An 18,209-nucleotide genomic window follows, 5' to 3' on the forward strand; every position below is an offset into this window, starting at 1 on the left:
AAAGGCTGTGGCACAAAGCACTTTGAAGTCATCTCAGCTAATTGTCGCCTCATCCCCCGTTTGCCTTGAAGCGCGCCGGCGGTAAAAGCAACATAGGTTAGGCGAGGGCCAAAGGTCCGTCCTGACTAAATGGACTATGGGAAAAAGGTTTAATGGATTGAAAAATAACAAATTTATCATGCTTAATAAAGCTATTCAGTTCAAATTGAGCTCACGCGGGGGGTTAAATCGCATCATAACTTTCTGGCGCTCGACCTTCACTGTTAATTGGGGGCAGAGAAGAAGATTTTTCATTCAGCGAACGGTTGCAGAAGAGAAAGCACATGATCCTCTGCTCACAGCTAACCGAGCATGAGGCCCGACCAGCCGCCATCAGATCTGAGCATTACAGGAGGCTGAATACTACTCGTGGTGCAGGAGGGAGGAGGCGGTTAGCAATTAACAGCAGCGCCGAATCAAACTGATGTGCTGTCAAGCCGCGAGGCTGGAAGGCACGTGTCATCGGTGAATCAGCCGGCAGCGCGCGGCGTCTCATCCATTCCCAGCAGCGAAGGTAAACTGACCTTCACCTGCATTACTCAGCAGACCGATATCAAAACAAACTGACTAACGGGTAAATCTGTTCCTACATCCTGCGTGTGGTCAGGCCGCCGAGGGCCGGCAGGGAAAGATTTTTCACCGCCAGATTGTCTATCGCAGCTCTAATCCGGGGAAGAAACGCAGCCTCTATATAATGAGCAGAGGTCCCTAAACTGTGCGCCCGGGAAAATATTACAATAACAATGTTAGATTCATTGCAAGCGTTTATTGTGCTTTGGGCATTTTTCTGCACTGATTTGTTGGGAGCTTCTTGGTGGTGAAATAGGAGCCTCTGGAAGTAATTACAGAGTTCAGTGAGCAGACTATTAACGCTTTGTACCGAAGCCCAAATGGCTTTTACAGGTCCTGCTTCAAAAACAACAGCACTTTTATAAGAATGGCTGAAGAATCGGTTATAAAAAAGGAATGTTGAAAACTGGGATGCACAATAATAATGCCTCCCCCCATGAATGAACTAAACTTGTCCTCGCCCTCATGTGGAAGCCCCCTCTAATAGCGTCTCTGCGTCAGTGCAACCGTGATGAACGGCTCTGTGATGTCTGCTCGGAGCGATTCTCCCTGCCGTGGTGGTTTGTGGGTAAAACGGAGCAGATATCCATTCCTATCCTCCTGCTAGGACGGATAATGTGGAAAATGATCTTGATTTTCCGTACTGAAACAACGGTGGCTGAGGCGGGGCGGAGCGCAGCCATCGATCAGGCTCTGGGGGGTGCACGACAGAGGAGCTGGTCCCCGGGACTTTGTTGCCGCGTTGCAGCCAAGACGACAAAGCGAAGGAGACCTCGCAGGGGCCGGACCGGCCGTCTGAGAGGCACGCTGAATCAAAGATGAGGGGCCAGGAACATTGAAAGGGAGGGGATAGAAACTCGGGGAGACAGTGGAAGAAAGCTCCGAGTGAAAAGTCTGCGTGATCTATTGCACACATTCAACCCTCCCTCCCGCTTTTTCTTTTTGTCGATTGTTCAAGGAGCCAAAGAAAACACCGGGACCGAACACTGAGGAGTAACAAGGAGGCACATGGAGAGGGCCGCGACGTTCACGCCACGCTCTGCTGCCAGTGTAAATCTGCCCTTGGTTCATTTCATGTGATTGTTCGCCGTGATTTTAGGTTATGGCAAATAACTGGGCCTTAATTGGCTGCCAGCGGGATCCGCCCTTTGAATCCACTCCAGTGGCATCAAATGTGCAGCGCCATGACATCACTGTGTGCATTGTTCATGAGAAGCTTTTAAAGGTCAGACGCATCGCAAATTAAAGCTAAACTGAAGAGTTTCAGTAGAGAATCGAGGTGTATACGCTCGCATAGTTCTTTAAACCTCCCTGGTTCTGTCTAGAAGAACATTTAGGGTTTGTTAGTTTTATTATTTTGACATTAGTGCCTGGGATGTCTCCTCTATTAGAGCTTAACACGGCCCAAGACTTGGTGTTTTATGAGTTGCATATTTGGCCCTGAGATGGGAGCAGGAGGGCACCATCTGCCTCTGTCCTTTTTAGCAAAAAGAAAATTCCTCTTCTATCTTAGGAAGCACCGTTTTCTTCAGAGAGGAAAGTTATTCGCAGCTCCAACTCCTCTGGGGAGTTCACTTACCCCTGGCTGAATGCAGCCGGGTCCCTGCTGCACAGAAAATGCCCCCGTCGTCATTCCGGGCCCCGCAAAATGAACCCACACCAGGCAAAAACAGAACCACGCTGTTAATATCACCACCCCGCAGTCCAAGAGAAAAACACAGGAAGATAAATTTGGTCTGTTTTGTTTTTCCAGAATTGCTTTCTGTGTGAGGTTTGACTTCATTTGATGCAGTTGGCATCCAGTGGGTTTCTCTGCTGCTATGATACCTCCAAATAACAGGATGTGCTGTATTATATGATCTGTAATTATTTCTGTATCAAAGCCAAAACCAACAAAAGCTCTTCACAGAGTCCAAGCGGTAATTTGCGCTTGTACGGCTGCCAACAGTGGACAAAACTGTCCCTTCCGATATCTGGGACCTTGCAGGTAATATTGCAAATATTTCCATAGGGAGAACCCAACGTGAAGCAGAGACGCTTGATGTGGTTCCTTAATCAGCCCAAGGCTCCTGCTAGGGTAACTAACCGGTAGTTCCATCTGTTTCTGTACTTTTATGTGACATTTTTAAGTTGGTGGTTCAGTACCGAAGCTGAAAAGAAATATACGTATGAAAGATCTTAATCTTTGTTACAGTTTCCTTTGGATCTCTCAGAGAGCTGATGCCAGGTTGATTTATGCTTTTGTGTTCATGACTCACATCCATCAGGACTGAGCCAATAAATCAGCAGCTAAGTACTGTAGGACGGGTGTATATCCAGTTTGGTGACACGTTTGCCGTCCTTTAGCAGGTTTCTGGATCGCTTCACCATTTTAAAAGGCCTGATGTTGACAGATGGTGATTTCTTTTCTGCACTAAAGTGACAGCGCAGTAAAAGTGTTGCACATATGTTATGGTTTTAAAGGGTCTGCTCGTCCTGAGCACGTTCCACTCATCCTCCGCTACCTTCATCTGTTTCCTCTTGTTGCCGCACGGCTGTTAAACGTACGTCTCAGTAGACGTCGGCTGTAAGGAAAGCTGTCACATCCGCTAAAAAAATGCTATTATTATTAAAGCCCATAATTGGCAGCTCTCTACCAAATAATCCCCCTTCGTTCCACGTTTTCTCCCCCAGGTCCTCAGTGCCATTCAGTCGGTACAATGTCAGTATTATACGCTTCTGGGCAAAGAGCGAGGAGAGCCGAGGGCTTCGATACGAAAAGCAAAAGGTAGCTAACGACGAGATTGACGCGCCTTGTTGGTTCTATCCATTGAAAGTCATCACAGGGGCCGATTCACATGGGTCACTTGAAATTCTGCAGGCGAGACTAAGAATACGCCGTCGACGCTCGCTCATAATGAGAGCGCCACATTCTGGCACTAATGACACGGTTTGGCTTTCTAATGGGAACACTTGAACCCTGACTCACTCGCTCAGCGTTGACAAGGCAGGATGCAAGCGATGCAAATCCGTTTCTCTGGCAGGTGAAAGAGTTTGTGTCCGGCAGCCTCCGCATTTCTCCTGACTTTACACTCTAAAAATATCGTCCTGTCCCTGAGAGGAATCCGTGCCCATGGCCTGCACATTGTTTGTGGACTCTAATCTTATTTGTCAGATGGGCCGCACAAAGTGCGCGGCGTAACGCAGTTATGCTTCTCCTCTGTGTCTGAAAGCTGATAGGAGTGGCTCGGTTGTCATGCCAGAGCTTTGAAAGGGCTCTTTGTGCAGAACATTGGTCAAAGCCAGAGACATCCTCCTGGTATTTATTCTAAAGTTCCCCCAGATGCTGCAAATTGTATCAAATTGGGCCACGTTACAGTTGCTTTCATAACGGATCGAGCGGCTCCACAGATCTTCAGCCACTCATAACCGGCCCCTTTTGACCCCTGCAGGTGCTGCGGCGCGCCGTAAAAAGCCCTCCTGCGTGTGTATTTTTGATATTTTATGTATGCGCGCGCATGCAGTCGCTGCTTTATTGGTGACGAGCTTCCAATGAGTTCTCGTTCTCAAAGATGTGAAATCCATCATTTTTCTGTTTTTTTATGGAGAGTTTATGGGGGAGCGCAACGTGGTGGACAGCTGTGTGCAATGTTTCCACAATTAATTTAACTGATTATTTGATATTTTCTTGTAAGCTGGCCGAACTCTTCCAACCCAACCCAACCCCAGGGAGCAGTAACTCACTACTTAAAAGCGAGGAACTCAATTCCATCTTCAGCTGTGTTCCACGGCCTAATTAAGCAACGCTGCGATCAGTGTTTTGATCATCTGATGTTTATAATGCGATTCATCTTTATTTAAACAGTCTCTATACGGGGGTGGGGGGGACACCCTTCTGCTGATGGCAGTTTGGAGAGGAGGAGATGTGTTGAGGAGGAGATGTGTTGTTTATATGGATACTGTATTAAGATGATTGTTTTATTTCCACCTGAACATGTACACAGATTTATTTTGCATTGAATTGATGTCTTTACTTGTTTTGACAAAAGCTGCAATTAACTCAGATGTAAAAAGGGTAAAAAAAGTCAAAAATATTGATTAAAAAGCTTAAATTGATGGATAACTTGGCCCTCTGGTGGTGGGCTGCAGTACAGGAGCAATATCCATCTGCCCCAGTTGTTTAGGTTGTTTTTTTCTACTAAGTTGACCAATCAAACCCTGGGTTAAAACTACATAATGGGCACCTGAGCGTTCTTTGCTTTTCTGCTCGCCGAAGCTCTGCTTTGTGGTCACGTCTGTGCGGCTTCGCCGGAGATGGCGACGGGTCCAGGTCGGCTCTGGCGTCCAGCGGTTCCCCCCAACTTCCCCGTCTGTCTCGGCTGCCGTGGAGCCGACACCGGTGCGGTCCTGAGCGGATCGGTTTCATCCTGGATACAGCATCATGAGGTCTGGAGGTCTCATATTTTGGTTTTGGAACTTTCCTTGAGTTGACACAATGAGACGTAAAATTCAGAACATTCACACAAAAAAATGGAAATGGAAATGAGAGATTCAGAGTCCAAGCTGGAGAAATCTGACCTGCTGGTCTCAGAGAAGGCAGGATTTGTCCGTGCGTGTCCGGGTCCCCTTCAAGGATGCTGGGGGCTATCGGCCATGATCTATGACACCAGCAGGGTGGAGTGAAGCTGTCGGATTTGACAAATGCAACATTCTTCTCCCATTAATTACTGCAGCATAAGCTCTAATCATCAGTGAAGCGTGACATGAGTTATTCAAAGAAGAGGATAAAAGCCAAAGGCTTGCTGAAGGTTTGTGGATCTTCTGAACAAGCAGACTGGTGGTCTTCCTCTCTGCTACTGCACGTCCTGGAATTAAGTCCTGTTAGTGGTAATAGTGCCCCGGGACCACTCATAAAAGGGAGCCGCGCATCGTTGCGGGCTGAATCCGAGAAGTGAGCCAACTCTTTTTGGGTTGTCCAAGATCTTATGGGAGAAAAGAAATGGGCTATTTCCACACGTTCGGGGGGGAAAGTGATGATACAGCACGGATGAGAGAGGGAGATGAATGGGATGTTATATAACTTAAACCAGTTTTTCCAAAAGTTTGGAGTTGGGTTCGTGCTGAAGGGTTTTGGTGGTGCAGGAATAAACTGACATGCTGTTATAAACACGAGCTTGTTGGCTACAGACGCATTTGTCTCGATCTGCAGCCTCTGCATTTAACTCGAGCTGGATGTTGTTGTTCATGCGGCAGCAGCGTCGGTCACAGGAGGAGACACGGTAGCATGAACTTGGCAACGCATGTGCGTGTGGGCACATGGACCGTGCGGTGCACTGAGTGAAGCAACAACACAGTCGACAAAGGGGGAGTTTCTTCTTGCAAAGCGCATGCAATCCCTCCAAAAAAAAAAAAAAAAAAAAAAACTCCCGGTGACTTCAGATCCAAGGAGGTGGTGATATTCATGGGAGCACGATTCAAACTCTCTCACTTGGAGTATGTGAGAGGAGCTTTAGCAGCGCCGGAGCCACCGCGCTGCTCTCTTTGCGCCTCGTTTAAACTTAAGCAGATGGATTAATAGCTCATCAGAAGTAACGGGAGTCGTGCACAACGAAGAAGAGCTTAGTTACTTCAGTTCAAAGTGCTGAGAGGGAAGCTGCACATATTTTTTGCGTAAATTCATACCTTGGCATTATGAAGAGGTATCAATTTCATTCAATGGAGAGGATGTCTTCTTGCTGAACTCGTGTAGCTTTGTGCTGGATCGTTTTAGATTTCTTCCGTTTAAAAATAAAATCGTTACGCACTCTGCGCATTCCGCCGTGGTCCCCCCTCCTTTTTTTCCCAAATACACGTCAAAATGGACCGTTCAGGACGCTTTATTTTAATACTGTTGACTGTTGCACTCGTGCAAATTAGTGACAGTCAAAAAGACACAACAGGTGGTGGGAGGAAAGGAGGTGCGGGAGCAGACCGGACAACTGGGGAGCCGCAGTCTCGGGACGGGAGTCAAGGTCACTCGGTGGGGCGATCAGGTGAAAGTTCTCCTGGTTCCAGCCACTCTGGGATTCCGGTCCGCCTCCCCAGGGGCGCGTCGTCGCAGCGGGAGGGCAGGCACACATCCGCAGCAGCGCCGGCGCGTCCGGCGGGCGCCTCCCGGGAGGATCCGGTCTCGGCGCCGCGGGGCAGCGCGCCGCGCACCGCCAGGCACCCGGTCAGCCAGCAGCACCGAACCAAAGTGACCCGCAGGCAGAACAGCAGGCCCAGCGCACGGAGACTGGCGGGGTAAGAGAGACACATGTACAATCCAGTCTGCTACAAACATGTTTTGGCCCATCAGGCTGTTTAAGCCATTAAACATTCCAGAAGAATGTGTGTGACCTATTTTACTGTACACAGTGGTTGACTGTAAATTGATGGTGGCCCACTTCAACAGAAGCTCTCTTTAAGACATGACATAACACACAAAAAAACAACAAACAAACATAGAGAAAAGTATAAATAAAACTGCAATCTGAAATTTTGGGGAGTATTTTGTTATTCTCAACATGAAGATTGAAGGGATTATTAATAAAATAAGCAGTTGGAATGAAGTGATTTGGGATCAATCCAGTCTTTCCCCTTCACCACTGCTTCAGCTACACTGATCTGTAAAGAGAGAGGGTGCAGAGAACGGTTAATATGCCCAAGATCTGTGCACTTCGCCTGTGGCCAAGTCCTGTAGTGGCCCTCGCAGAGTCTTGGCTGGAGAACATTTGTAATTTAGGTTATAGTGATCAGAAACACCTGTTTCTCCACTGGTCCCCCATTGCTGCAAATCCCTATTTTTAAAAGTTTCTTTAAAGAAAGAAAGGAAAAAAAACTCCAAACAGTCAAGGGATTGTTTCCATACTTCCCTCACTCTTCAAGTGTTTTACATATTAATCAAAAGATGGATCTGAGTGACTCATCTTGGGTCACTGATACCGAAATAAGGATGATATATCTCTTTTCTGTCATAACAGTGCCTCTTGGCTTTCAGAATGATATTATTTATACGGGGACCGGTTTACAAGCAGGAGGAGGACTCGATGGGTTCGCCATCTGGAGACATGCTGTGCGCTCACTTGGCTGAAGCTGCGGTTCACTTTCACGTTTCAAACTTCTCAGCTCAAACAGCTCCGAGTGCAGTGAAAACCAACACCTCCCGCAGCACGAAACAATAGGCAAATATGGGAAAATGGGAAATAGAGGAGGGCATCGGGACGACCCGTCTCCAGGGCAACATTTTTCCATCTGTCAACACATAAAAAAGACACACTGACATCCGCCTGAACGTGCTTCGTTGCGACACGAGACAAATGTCTGCTCGAACCCGGGAGCAGAACGTCTTGTCCTGAACAGTGTTTTTGTTTTGTTTTTCTCTTTTTTTGCTTTCAAAGCGGAACAGGTGTCACTCTGCTCTACGGGAGCAGTTAGCTGGAATCGCCTTCACGTTGATTTGATTAATTACCGTCGGCTGAATCATGCGTTGGATGAATCAGATGTGTTTTTCATGAGTTTTTCACCACATTTCCCCTCAGAAGGCTCAGTCATCTTGAGGGTGCTGGTAGCACTCGTTGCACTGATTTACCCTCACAGTGACTCAGTCTGCTCCCCCCTCCAGGCCCCCATTCCTGGTCGCCTGCACCCGTTGGACGTCTGGGACGTCTGGGTGACTCAGATAGCTGGGCGGTGAAATAATCCCGAGCCTCCACACTTTGGGGTTCAAACTCAAATACAGCTTGTTTTTGAACACCGTGTCATAATAACACCCGGGGCAAGTTGCTCATGCTGCTGTCTAAAGTTTTCAATAACAGACACATATCCCTTGATGGACTCTGAATGTGATGACTGAAGTCTTTGGCACGTGCACGGCCCGAGCTGTTTGATTTGTGACTAAGATGATCCCGCCAGAGGGCCCAAACAACCGCGCGTTATCCCTGTGACGCCTCGCTAACATTTCCAGCATCAAATGAAAGAAATCCTGCTGGGGTCAACGAGTCAATTCCATTATCTCTCCGAAATCGCCGCGAGTCAGGCGAGCACTTACTGTAATATTTCATGAAAGAGACGATGGGGCACGGGTCCGTGCCAGCGCGCCGTCTGTTGCCCTTAAGTCGCTCTTGCGGTCTGGTGCCTTTTCATCCATCTCTGGAAGGAAAAAAAAAAGTTGGCCTGCACGGCGAGCTGCGGATTAGAGGGTGCAAAGACTTCAGATATCACTGTTTAAAACTTGTCATCTCTCATTTGCTCAGTGATTTACAGAAGATGCAGGGTGCTTTTCATGTCCCGAGCGTCTCTCATAATCCTCCCAAATCTCAGATTACTCTGTATTCACCCTGGACTCTCCGATAACAGAGCGAGGGACTTGTTGAGTCCCCGACCGGATAGAATTTCGTGACTTGCCTGAATTTTTTATCCAGGAAAATGCAATTATAGTGAAATCTCCAAGGTGCTCATATCAATGGGCCAGCCACATCAGAGTGATCCGACACTACGACAGCGTCTGGAACCAGATCAGTCTGTCATGCAAAAGTTTGAGGCCTTCCATTCTTTCTCTCACCCTGTTATTGCACACTGGATTTTAAAAAAAGAGTTATCAGTGTCTCATTTTTGCTGTGTTCCTTTTTATCCAGACCCAATGTCTGTGGAGGTCAGCAGTGCTGCTCAGGCTGGGCTTTGGCACCAGGAACCAATCGCTGCATAAAACGTAAGTTAAAAAAAAACCCATCCTGACACACCTTGTGTAATAAAACATTAAAATCTATGTAATCTGCACAAATAGCCACCTATCCACCTACAAAGACAAGTTTCCACTCCTTGCAACCCGATGTCCCACATAATTGTAACCCATGCAAGCACAATTACTTTTCTGATGTGTATCAGAGTTTAAACTGTGCAGACAGCAGACAGCTTTACCTTCCTACATGCTCAGACTGAAAAATAACACTGTAAATGACTTGTAATGACGATCCCATCAAACTGAAATGGCCAATGAATGTTTTCCTTATAGCTCATCTCGCGCCATTCGTCTGCCTTTTTCTTCGCATGTCTTGGAAATTACCACCACTTAGCACTTGGCTCCCTTTTTTGACACAAGCCCCTAATTATGGGTGGGGCCATTTCTCTTTTACTGGACCGCAGGAGGATTTGACATTCTAACTGCCAGTTAATTAAAAGTGGAACAGGAGACACCAGCTGTGAATGCTTAATTGGCCACCGGCTGTGAACCAGTATTTAAATGTAATTTTAAATTGTTACTATTAAGGCCGTTGGGTCTCATCGGGACGATCTTCTGAGCGGCGTAGTCGGGGATCGCCCCCAGCTGCCGCGGCATGCATGGTTGCAATTTTCACATTTGTGACCTCAATTGTTAGCAAATAACAGGTTAGAAAGAGCAAGTCATCTTTGAGTTTTACAAGTGTCTGTCTTTTCCCCCTTTTCACCACGCTAACCATCCTCCTCCTTTCTCCCTCTCTCTCTCTCTCACACGGCCACACGCACACACGCACACACACACACATGCTCACAGACACACAGAGTTAACTGTTAACACACATTTCAGCCAGTCGATTACACAACGAGCTGATTTGCCCCAGCAGCCTCCTAATTAGATCTACTTCCCTCCTGCCTGGTGCGAAGCCTCTTTTCATTTTTTCTCTCAAGTCCCAGTTAAGGATGCACTTACCGAGGTGTAAATTACCCCGAACACAGAGCAAAAAGTAAATAACTTCAATCTGCCCGAACGTACCAGACCCAGTCCAAGTTGGCTGTGGTAAACGAGCCAGTGTCCGAGTGGGCCAGGGGTCTCTCCAACCATCTGGACCCTTTTACATCTTGGCCCTGACCCAGGTGCGGCTGGGGGCTACGCTCTCATCAGCTGAGCGAAACCCTATGGCAGGCAAGGTGCCAACACAAAGGCCCTAGACCCGAGCGGAGACTGGAACCCCCCACGTGGTCCTCCGTAGGGGGAAATAAGGCTCAGGCTCTCTTCATTCCATCCCTGGCTCTGGTCGGAGATGGCAGCATGAAAAAACACATTCACAGTGGGGGGAAAACAAAGTACCAAACCGGTTGAGTGGGAGCATAAATAAAATGTGCTGCGGACAAGCTGGGTATAGAAAATTCCTTCCGTAAGGATTGAAGTAATGGCTGATTTTAAAAAGTGTCAGCTGCAAGCTTCATCCGCGAAGACTGGGTCCGGTGTCTGGTGTTATGGCTCGGTAACAATGCCTCCTTGTTCAAATGGGTTGAGCTCACAGCAAATATATGACAGGAATTGGATCACTTGTTGTCCAGGGAGTGCGCCTACATGTTTTTAGAAATGTGTTTATGAAATGAGCTATGTCTGGGTCTCCGTGGGCCCAGTTGGGGATCGTTGTCTGGCTCTCCAATGACTTGGACCTGCCCATGTTCTGGCACGACCGACACTGAATGTGCCTTTTTCTTCCCCCTTCAGGATGGATGTGGAGCTGACGTACGTGTGCATTAAAGTGATTTAATTTGCTGCGAATAGCCACGCTCACGTGATAGAGCGCTCTCATGTGTATTTCCCTCCGCCTCCTTCAGAGGTTTTACTGAACCAACCTTTGATTAATTGTGGCTGTGAAGTAAATGCGTGAGACGTTTTTTGCTCTCGGGCCACATGCTAATTCCACGCCATATGGGGAGTCACATCTGTGTACCAGCATTGTTGTGAGGATAAAGTGGGGGCCACAGTGACGCCTTACCCGGTCACAGTTCCACGGTAGTCTTCCAGTCTGATTTATAATAAAAGACAGCTGCGTCGCTGTAAGCGATAAAGGAATCTTTAAAAGGAAAATTAAAAAAGTAGACGGATCAGAACCCACCTGGGCTATACAACTTTGCACCCAGGTTTGAAAAACCTCCAAATCCTGGATCTGGATTTGTATTCATACCAAAGCTCGATGCCAGATTCATGCACATTCCTGCCTCGGCGATTGTTCGGATAGGGTCCGGCGCCCCAATTCCCCCAGTGGCTAACAGAGGATGGACGGAATATTTTCAGTACTGCAACTTCAACAAGATTTAGAGCTTTTAGTTGTCTAATGACCAAAATTTAGTTTTTTATCATTCTTTTCTGACGTGTCCCATAATCCCAATGGTCAGCTCGGAGTCTCAAACTTGAATTTTATCCAGTAGCACCTCGGAATTCTTCAGCACCACATCATCACTCACAAAAAGTGACATGGCATGGGAATTTTGGGCACTTGGTAATGGTAATCACTGAAAAGGGGAAAAGACCAAGTCGAATAAAGGTTTACTGTTTGTGCTGGAGACAGACACGGGAGCCTGTTTATATAACTGAAAGCCTCTTAGCAGGCGAATTAGGGTGAAAAATTAAACTGTTGACAAGTTTTAGGATAAATACATTAACCATTAATTCAATATTTTACAGTGCTCTTTTCTCTTTTTGGTATCTTGGAAAAAATAAATGAATAAAACCCAGTGGGGATACCTGTGCTGGCTCGTTTCTTTTGTATCTTTAGATACGTTTTTCAGCCATATCTGGCTATTAATGGATTCTTTGAAAGGTGACGAGGATGGATTTAGAGCACCGACCAGGCAACACACTGGCACTCATTCAATCCTGTGACCTTGTGATAATATTGCGTGTTCATATAGCACTCTGCGCTGTGTTGTGCAGCTCTGGCTTCTTAAGTCGACAGGGCTTGTTTGGATTAATAATGTGCTATACCACACACAGTGCTGATGTTTTCAGACTGGATAACACTGGGGAAACCTCCCTGCTGCACGGAGAAAAGCTCCATTTATGTTGAAAGTGAGTTGTTCCCTAAACGACAGGCTTTTAGATCCAGCAGGGAAATTCATTCATCACGCTAGATCCTCCCAATATTTTGGCCAAAGTCTGCAGTCCATGTGGCACGATGGTTCAAAGACAGTCCTGGATCTATACCTGTTTCTGTCAAAGTGGTTGCAGATGAAAGATGCTATCATTCGCGTGGTGGGGTGAAGTTGATTTCATTCCCCAGAGCAACCGGTGACGGGCAGTGGGACTTTATTACTTTTTGAGTGCCTTCCAGCGTTCTTGGCCGGCTGTGCCACACAGAGTCCCAGTTGAACCCAGAGAAAACTGACATTTCAGAGAGCCACTTGGTTGGGGAACTTTTCCTGAGTTCTGCTGTCTGCTTTAACCGTATAGATTTAATGGATTTGTGGTATTCAGACTAACATATAACATCCATTTGGACAAATGAGTGGTGTTTTGCCCCCTCACTTGACAATTTCTACCCCACAATGTGTTCAGAACTACCACAGCTGTTTTGATAGCACGAGATGGGCCGATGTGATATCACGCATGTGGTTTGAATGATGTGGCTGATCAGTGTTTTCTGTAGTTACTCTTAGGATTTAATGCTGATGTAATTAATTTATTGCTCTTATTTGCTGCCACAACATGTGTGAAACAGCTGGCAAATACACATGTGTTGATATTTGTTGACCTAAAACACTACAGTAGCTTCACCATTTTCAATGGATACGAGCTGCTTTTTGTTGGTACGTTTTGTCACAAACTAACGCGGGCATGTATATTTTGAAAGGTACCATACCAGGCTTTTTCCACCGAACTGGAAAAAAAGAAAGAAACGCAGAGCTTGAAAATTGCAGATGTATAAATGTGTCTTCATTTTTGAGCATCCAGGCAGAATCAAAAGATTTATTACACGTTACAACTGTTGGAGCTGCACTCCATTATGGCATATGCATGTAATCAAAGCGTATACAGTACAACACGCAAGTAGAGTTCACAGTCCAACCGAAGCACATGCATGTAGCGAGATATTGCCCGAGATCCCACGATACCAATAGCGATACATGCATTCGTTTTTCCGCTGAAGGATGAGTCAATGTGCTTGAGAAAATCGACTCCATCCACGAGTCATGCTGAGCAGGGGTACGTCGTTCTGCAGCAGGGGAGCAGGAACATTTGAGAAGGAGCTTGTTTCCCATGAAAAAAGGACACCAAACACCACCAAACCTCCTAATCAGCCTTTTCTCTTTTTATGACAACTGGAGGTTTTGAGAAATCCTGGCGTTTCTGCTGACGCCGGTGACATTATTGCTGCACAGACAGCCGCAGAGCTTTCCTCGGGTTTATAGATGCGTGTGGATGTGGATCTGCGAGGGTTGCGCAGCACTCAGTCTTGCCCCACAGAGAGTTATGGCCCATTAGACAGACCCTATAATCAATACACACCTCATCATCCCCCAGACCCATCATTAACATGTATGTCGGACAGCTCGTTCTCAGTATTTCACCTCTCCAGCTGGTCTGGGTGCTTGTAGGTTACAATTGAGTCCTGTTTTGGGCCCTTCCACCACATGTTTTTCTAATTGCTACCATGGACTAAAGTGTGCTGAGTTCAAGGTAATACTCACTGTCTGGACCCTTGGAATCTCTGTTTTGTTGTTTATTTGTCCGTTCAAGCTGTTCTTAAACATAAATAATAAATATTAAGAGTGCAAACTTGGCCTCGTAAAGTCTAAAAGTATGCTTCTATCGCACCTTTGCTCCTTACCTGATGTGAAAAAGCTCCCAGGCTCTGGCAGGTCTCTCAGTAGTCAGTGTAAAATGCAAGTTGGGGCCTGATTGACACTTATAAAGCAACATTAACTGCACGCAGCCCCTCTCCGACAGTCATTCGACTTGTTTAGCGAGGCCACAGTGTTGGTAGCGCGTAGCGGGCCATATATCATTGCACCCTCCTGCTTAAAGACCATATGGAAGCTGTTGAGATGTGATCCCTCAGGAGGATGAAGACTGTGGCTTTTTCGGTGAACAACACTCTCACAGAGCCAGATTTACAAGTTGCCGGCCTACGCCCTCAGGTCCACACGTCCTCCACAGAGAACCCTAGCATGTGGCTCATTAGATGCTTAATGTGGAAGTGTGAGGTGGGACAGCATGCGTCTCCTAGCTAAAAGTCATGCACATGGCATCATGGGTCAGCTATAAGTGAAGAAAATCTGCCAGCAGACATTTGGAGGGTCAAGACAATAAAATGCAACATTTTCTAGACAGAAAACAACATATTTGCCATAGTCACCTTTTTTTTTTGCCTGGGCCTACTAAAAAAAACATCTTGGCTGTAGGCAAAACAGTTAGCATAAAATGATAGCGCTGGCACCAGCAACCATGTGGAGATCACATGCTGTAACAAGATTAACACTCACTTGAAATGATTTGCTTTGAAAGGCAATTGTATTAACTGCTCAATAGTCCAATTCTTAGTTCTTCAGAGAATTGCTGGTCCGTTCCCAGCTGCCTCCCACAATCTTAAACACTTGACCTATTTCATGAAATCTGTCAGGGTCTGTGGTTGCTCCTGAAGAGAGGCTCCGGCTGTCATCACAGGAGGTTTAACAGACTTCATTTACAGTCTTGGGAGTTTTTATAATTGTCCATGTTGCTCCCCATTTGCAGCCCTCAAAGCAAATGCGAAGTTTAATGTGAGCATTCAAGAGTTTGATCACAACTGAAGTACATTTGGGAAGCTGCTGCACAGCGCTGCAGTCAGGTTGCTGCAAAAATGGTTTACAGCCAGGGTTTTCAACTTCCTGTCTCTCTCACGAGGGCTGAAAAGGACTTTCGTCAAGCCTTTTACTGAAAATCTACTAATTTCTCATCTCCGGAGAAGCTCCCACCTTCTACGCCTCATAATGGGATATAATGAAGTCAGTCCGCTGTGAATCAATCAGTACAAGAAAAATGATTCCGATTACGTTCTCATTAGCGATATTACTTTCTGAAAGGAATTGGCACTTTGACCTCCGCAGAGATATTTCTTCATGCTTATTATGAGTCAGGTCGGATATTGGTTTCAAATGGCACCTGGCTGAAAGAAAGCACTGTAAAGATTTGATGGCTTGTGTTACTCTGAGTCAGAAAGAGGGGAAGGCGAATCTCTGGTGGGTTGTAATGGGATGGAAATGAGCCCTGGGTTGGAAATGACAGTTCAGTGCAGGGGCTGGATGGGAGGGGGCGCAAATGTAATTTTCCCTCGATATAATGCAAACCTAAGCTCATAACAGGCGACGGCAGCCCGCTGGTGGAAACATGAGCAATACTTACCTTGGTAAGGAAAGAGCATGGCTTTAGCTTAAGTGGAGAATTACTGTGATTACCTGAAATCCAACCCTGAACTTTAACTGTAATGCTTGGATTTGACTGGGTCCTCTATTTATAGGTTCATATGTCCCTTTTGAGATGTTACTACATATATTACTACGTCCTGCGCATTTCTGATTCTTTCTCCGGGACCTTTGGATAGATTCGAGAGAGAGCGATCAAATAAGTCTGCAAACACGGACACTTTAATGACGGTTCATTAAAGTATTACATATACTGCCAGATAGCCTCAACCCATGGAAAGACATCTCCACAAACATGGGCTGAATGTTGCTGAGTCAGCAGAGCTGTGGCGGAGCACACCAACACAACAGCGCCCGGGTATACAGTAAATGCGGCAGTGTGTATGTTACTGGCATAACTGGTTACGTCAGGCTCCGTGCGGGGTCAGCAAACCACCACAAATCCAGCTCAGGGGGGGCTTAAACCTTCCTTATAGAGTTTGCCAGAGCTCTGCACACCCAGATGATGAAGGCCTCCATATTAATGGTGTGATTTATTGCTGGTTCATCTGGATCATCGTGTTTGTTTGGAAGGTTCAAAGCTGCCAACATCAGTCTAAACCGTCTCCTCTTTTCAGATGACTGGGTCTGGACACAATCTCCCCAAACTTGGCAATTCTGTTTTCGGTCATAATTAAGGTTGGAGCGGTAATGCCAGGAATGTTTGCCGTTTCTCCTCTTTCATTTCGGATGGATTCTCATTTTATTACCCTTGCGAAGTAATAATTGCTGCACATATTTTTGAAATGGATGGAATGCGAGGCAATTAGTTTTAATGATGTGCAAGACAAATCTGCATGACAGCAATTACTGTGACAATGCGCTCGACAACCCAGAGGCAGGACTCAGGGACAACACAGACAGGCACTGACAGCATACAGCCCGGCCACGCAACGGGCTTCATGTCACTGAACCGTCCTGTCTATTGTCAGCACAGGCGACATGCTTGTCTGGCGTCAATTTTTTGCTGAAAACGGGTAACACGTCACGCATAACCCACTGGAAACTGGCCGTGAAGCTCCGGCTTTTAGGTCCCTTTTTCTGCCCGGTTCTGTTTCTTATTTGGACTCACACAGTTTATTTGAAGAATTCAGTTTCACACATTACCAGGTCCTTCCCCCGGCAGGATGTCACCGGAGACGGTGGCTTTTTCTTTTGATCTCCCCGCGTCTACCTAAACGTTGAGGTTAAACAGACTCCGGACGAGACGGTGGCAGGACGCCAGCCTGCGCTTTAGTTAGCTGTTGTGTTTCAGCCCTCGCCAAACAGACCTCAGGCGAGTTTTTAAAAAAAAAATTTATCCCATGATGGAAAATTCGAATCACATTCAGAGTTACACAAATCCAACAACCGCATTTCTGTAAATGTGTATACTTCATCAAAAAGTGAGATTGCTTTTCTCTTCTGAGGCTCAAAAGAATTATATGGTTAAAACAAAATTAGCCCCACCACAAAGCATAAGAGAGCAGTGATTGTGTGACATTCAATCTCCAATTTGTTGGTTTTTCCTCGTACCACAAGCTGATGACGGCTAATGCTGCCGACTTTCAATTAGCGGACATTCCGACCTAAAACACTAAACCAGAGTCGGGGAACATGTGTGGAAATATGGCGGCCTTCTCACTTTAGTTTGGCGCTCGCGCTGGTTTGGTCTGGCCTCTTTTCACTCGAGTCAAACACAATTTGATCCAATGGCCAGCGCTGTAGAGCGACAACAGGAAACGTGCAGCAGGTAGCACGTCGTTCGCTACCAGTGGGGGCCCTCGTCGACCGCCAAGACTGTCCGCTGCCAAGATTAGCGGCAGCGTTCCCTCGGCGTCCAGAGCAGCTGTCTTCAGCGCTGCAGTTGGCTCCAGCCACCACGAACCAGTGGCCTAATTTTCTGTCTGAAGTGTTATAAATCTGTAAGTGCTGTCTATTACGCACCACTGTGTCACAAGATCGCCTCTTTACTGCGTGCGCTGTGAGTCCCACGGCGTTCCAAGTTTCTGGAGTTTGATGGGAGAATGCGGGGGCGAACTGGTGACACAGATTATTTTTCCATGGCCATGAAATGACCTCAGCGCTGTGTGTTTGCAGACTATTGATAAATATCGGGCGCCCATTCATCAGCTTTATGCCCTGCGATTTTCTTTCTCTTTTGCGGGGCTGCTCGTAATCCCTTTGATGAGGTGTCGGCTATTCACAGCTGACAGTTATTCCCTTTTGCTCATTATTTCATTACCTCATGCTTTTATTTATTTTATTTTTAAGCTTCCCGTTACAGTGAAAACACACCCTGGGGACTAAATCGGGGATATTTTTAGGAAATCGTTCCATCTGGAAATGTCAGCAGTGTTAAACTGAGCCACGAACCTGGGAAACGGGCTTTACTACCTCGGTGAGAAATTGGATAAAGTGATCATATATGTTTAGACTAAACAGGGCAG

General features: G+C 46.5%; 1 protein-coding gene and 1 long non-coding RNA gene across 2 annotated transcripts in view; one reads left to right on the forward strand and one right to left on the reverse strand.

The window, feature by feature from the left end:
- Positions 1-4,545: 4,545 nt before the first annotated feature.
- LOC130540102 (uncharacterized) lies at positions 4,546-6,411 on the reverse strand. The gene is made up of 3 exons (XR_008954310.1): positions 6,271-6,411; positions 5,167-5,246; positions 4,546-5,069 (listed from the first exon to the last, which is right to left on the reverse strand). It is a non-coding gene; the product is annotated as an uncharacterized LOC130540102 (long non-coding RNA).
- The window catches only part of LOC130540101 (latent-transforming growth factor beta-binding protein 1-like), a 66,103-nt gene continuing 53,925 nt past the window's right edge, over positions 6,032-18,209 (forward strand). The window contains 2 exon segments of the mRNA XM_057059003.1: positions 6,032-6,870; positions 9,243-9,316. Of these exon segments, the coding sequence (XP_056914983.1) occupies positions 6,446-6,870; positions 9,243-9,316 (499 nt within the window). The 5' untranslated portion in view covers positions 6,032-6,445.

Source organism: Takifugu flavidus, chromosome 16, assembly GCF_003711565.1.
Source record: "Takifugu flavidus isolate HTHZ2018 chromosome 16, ASM371156v2, whole genome shotgun sequence".
Classification (NCBI taxonomy): Eukaryota; Metazoa; Chordata; class Actinopteri; order Tetraodontiformes; family Tetraodontidae; genus Takifugu; species Takifugu flavidus.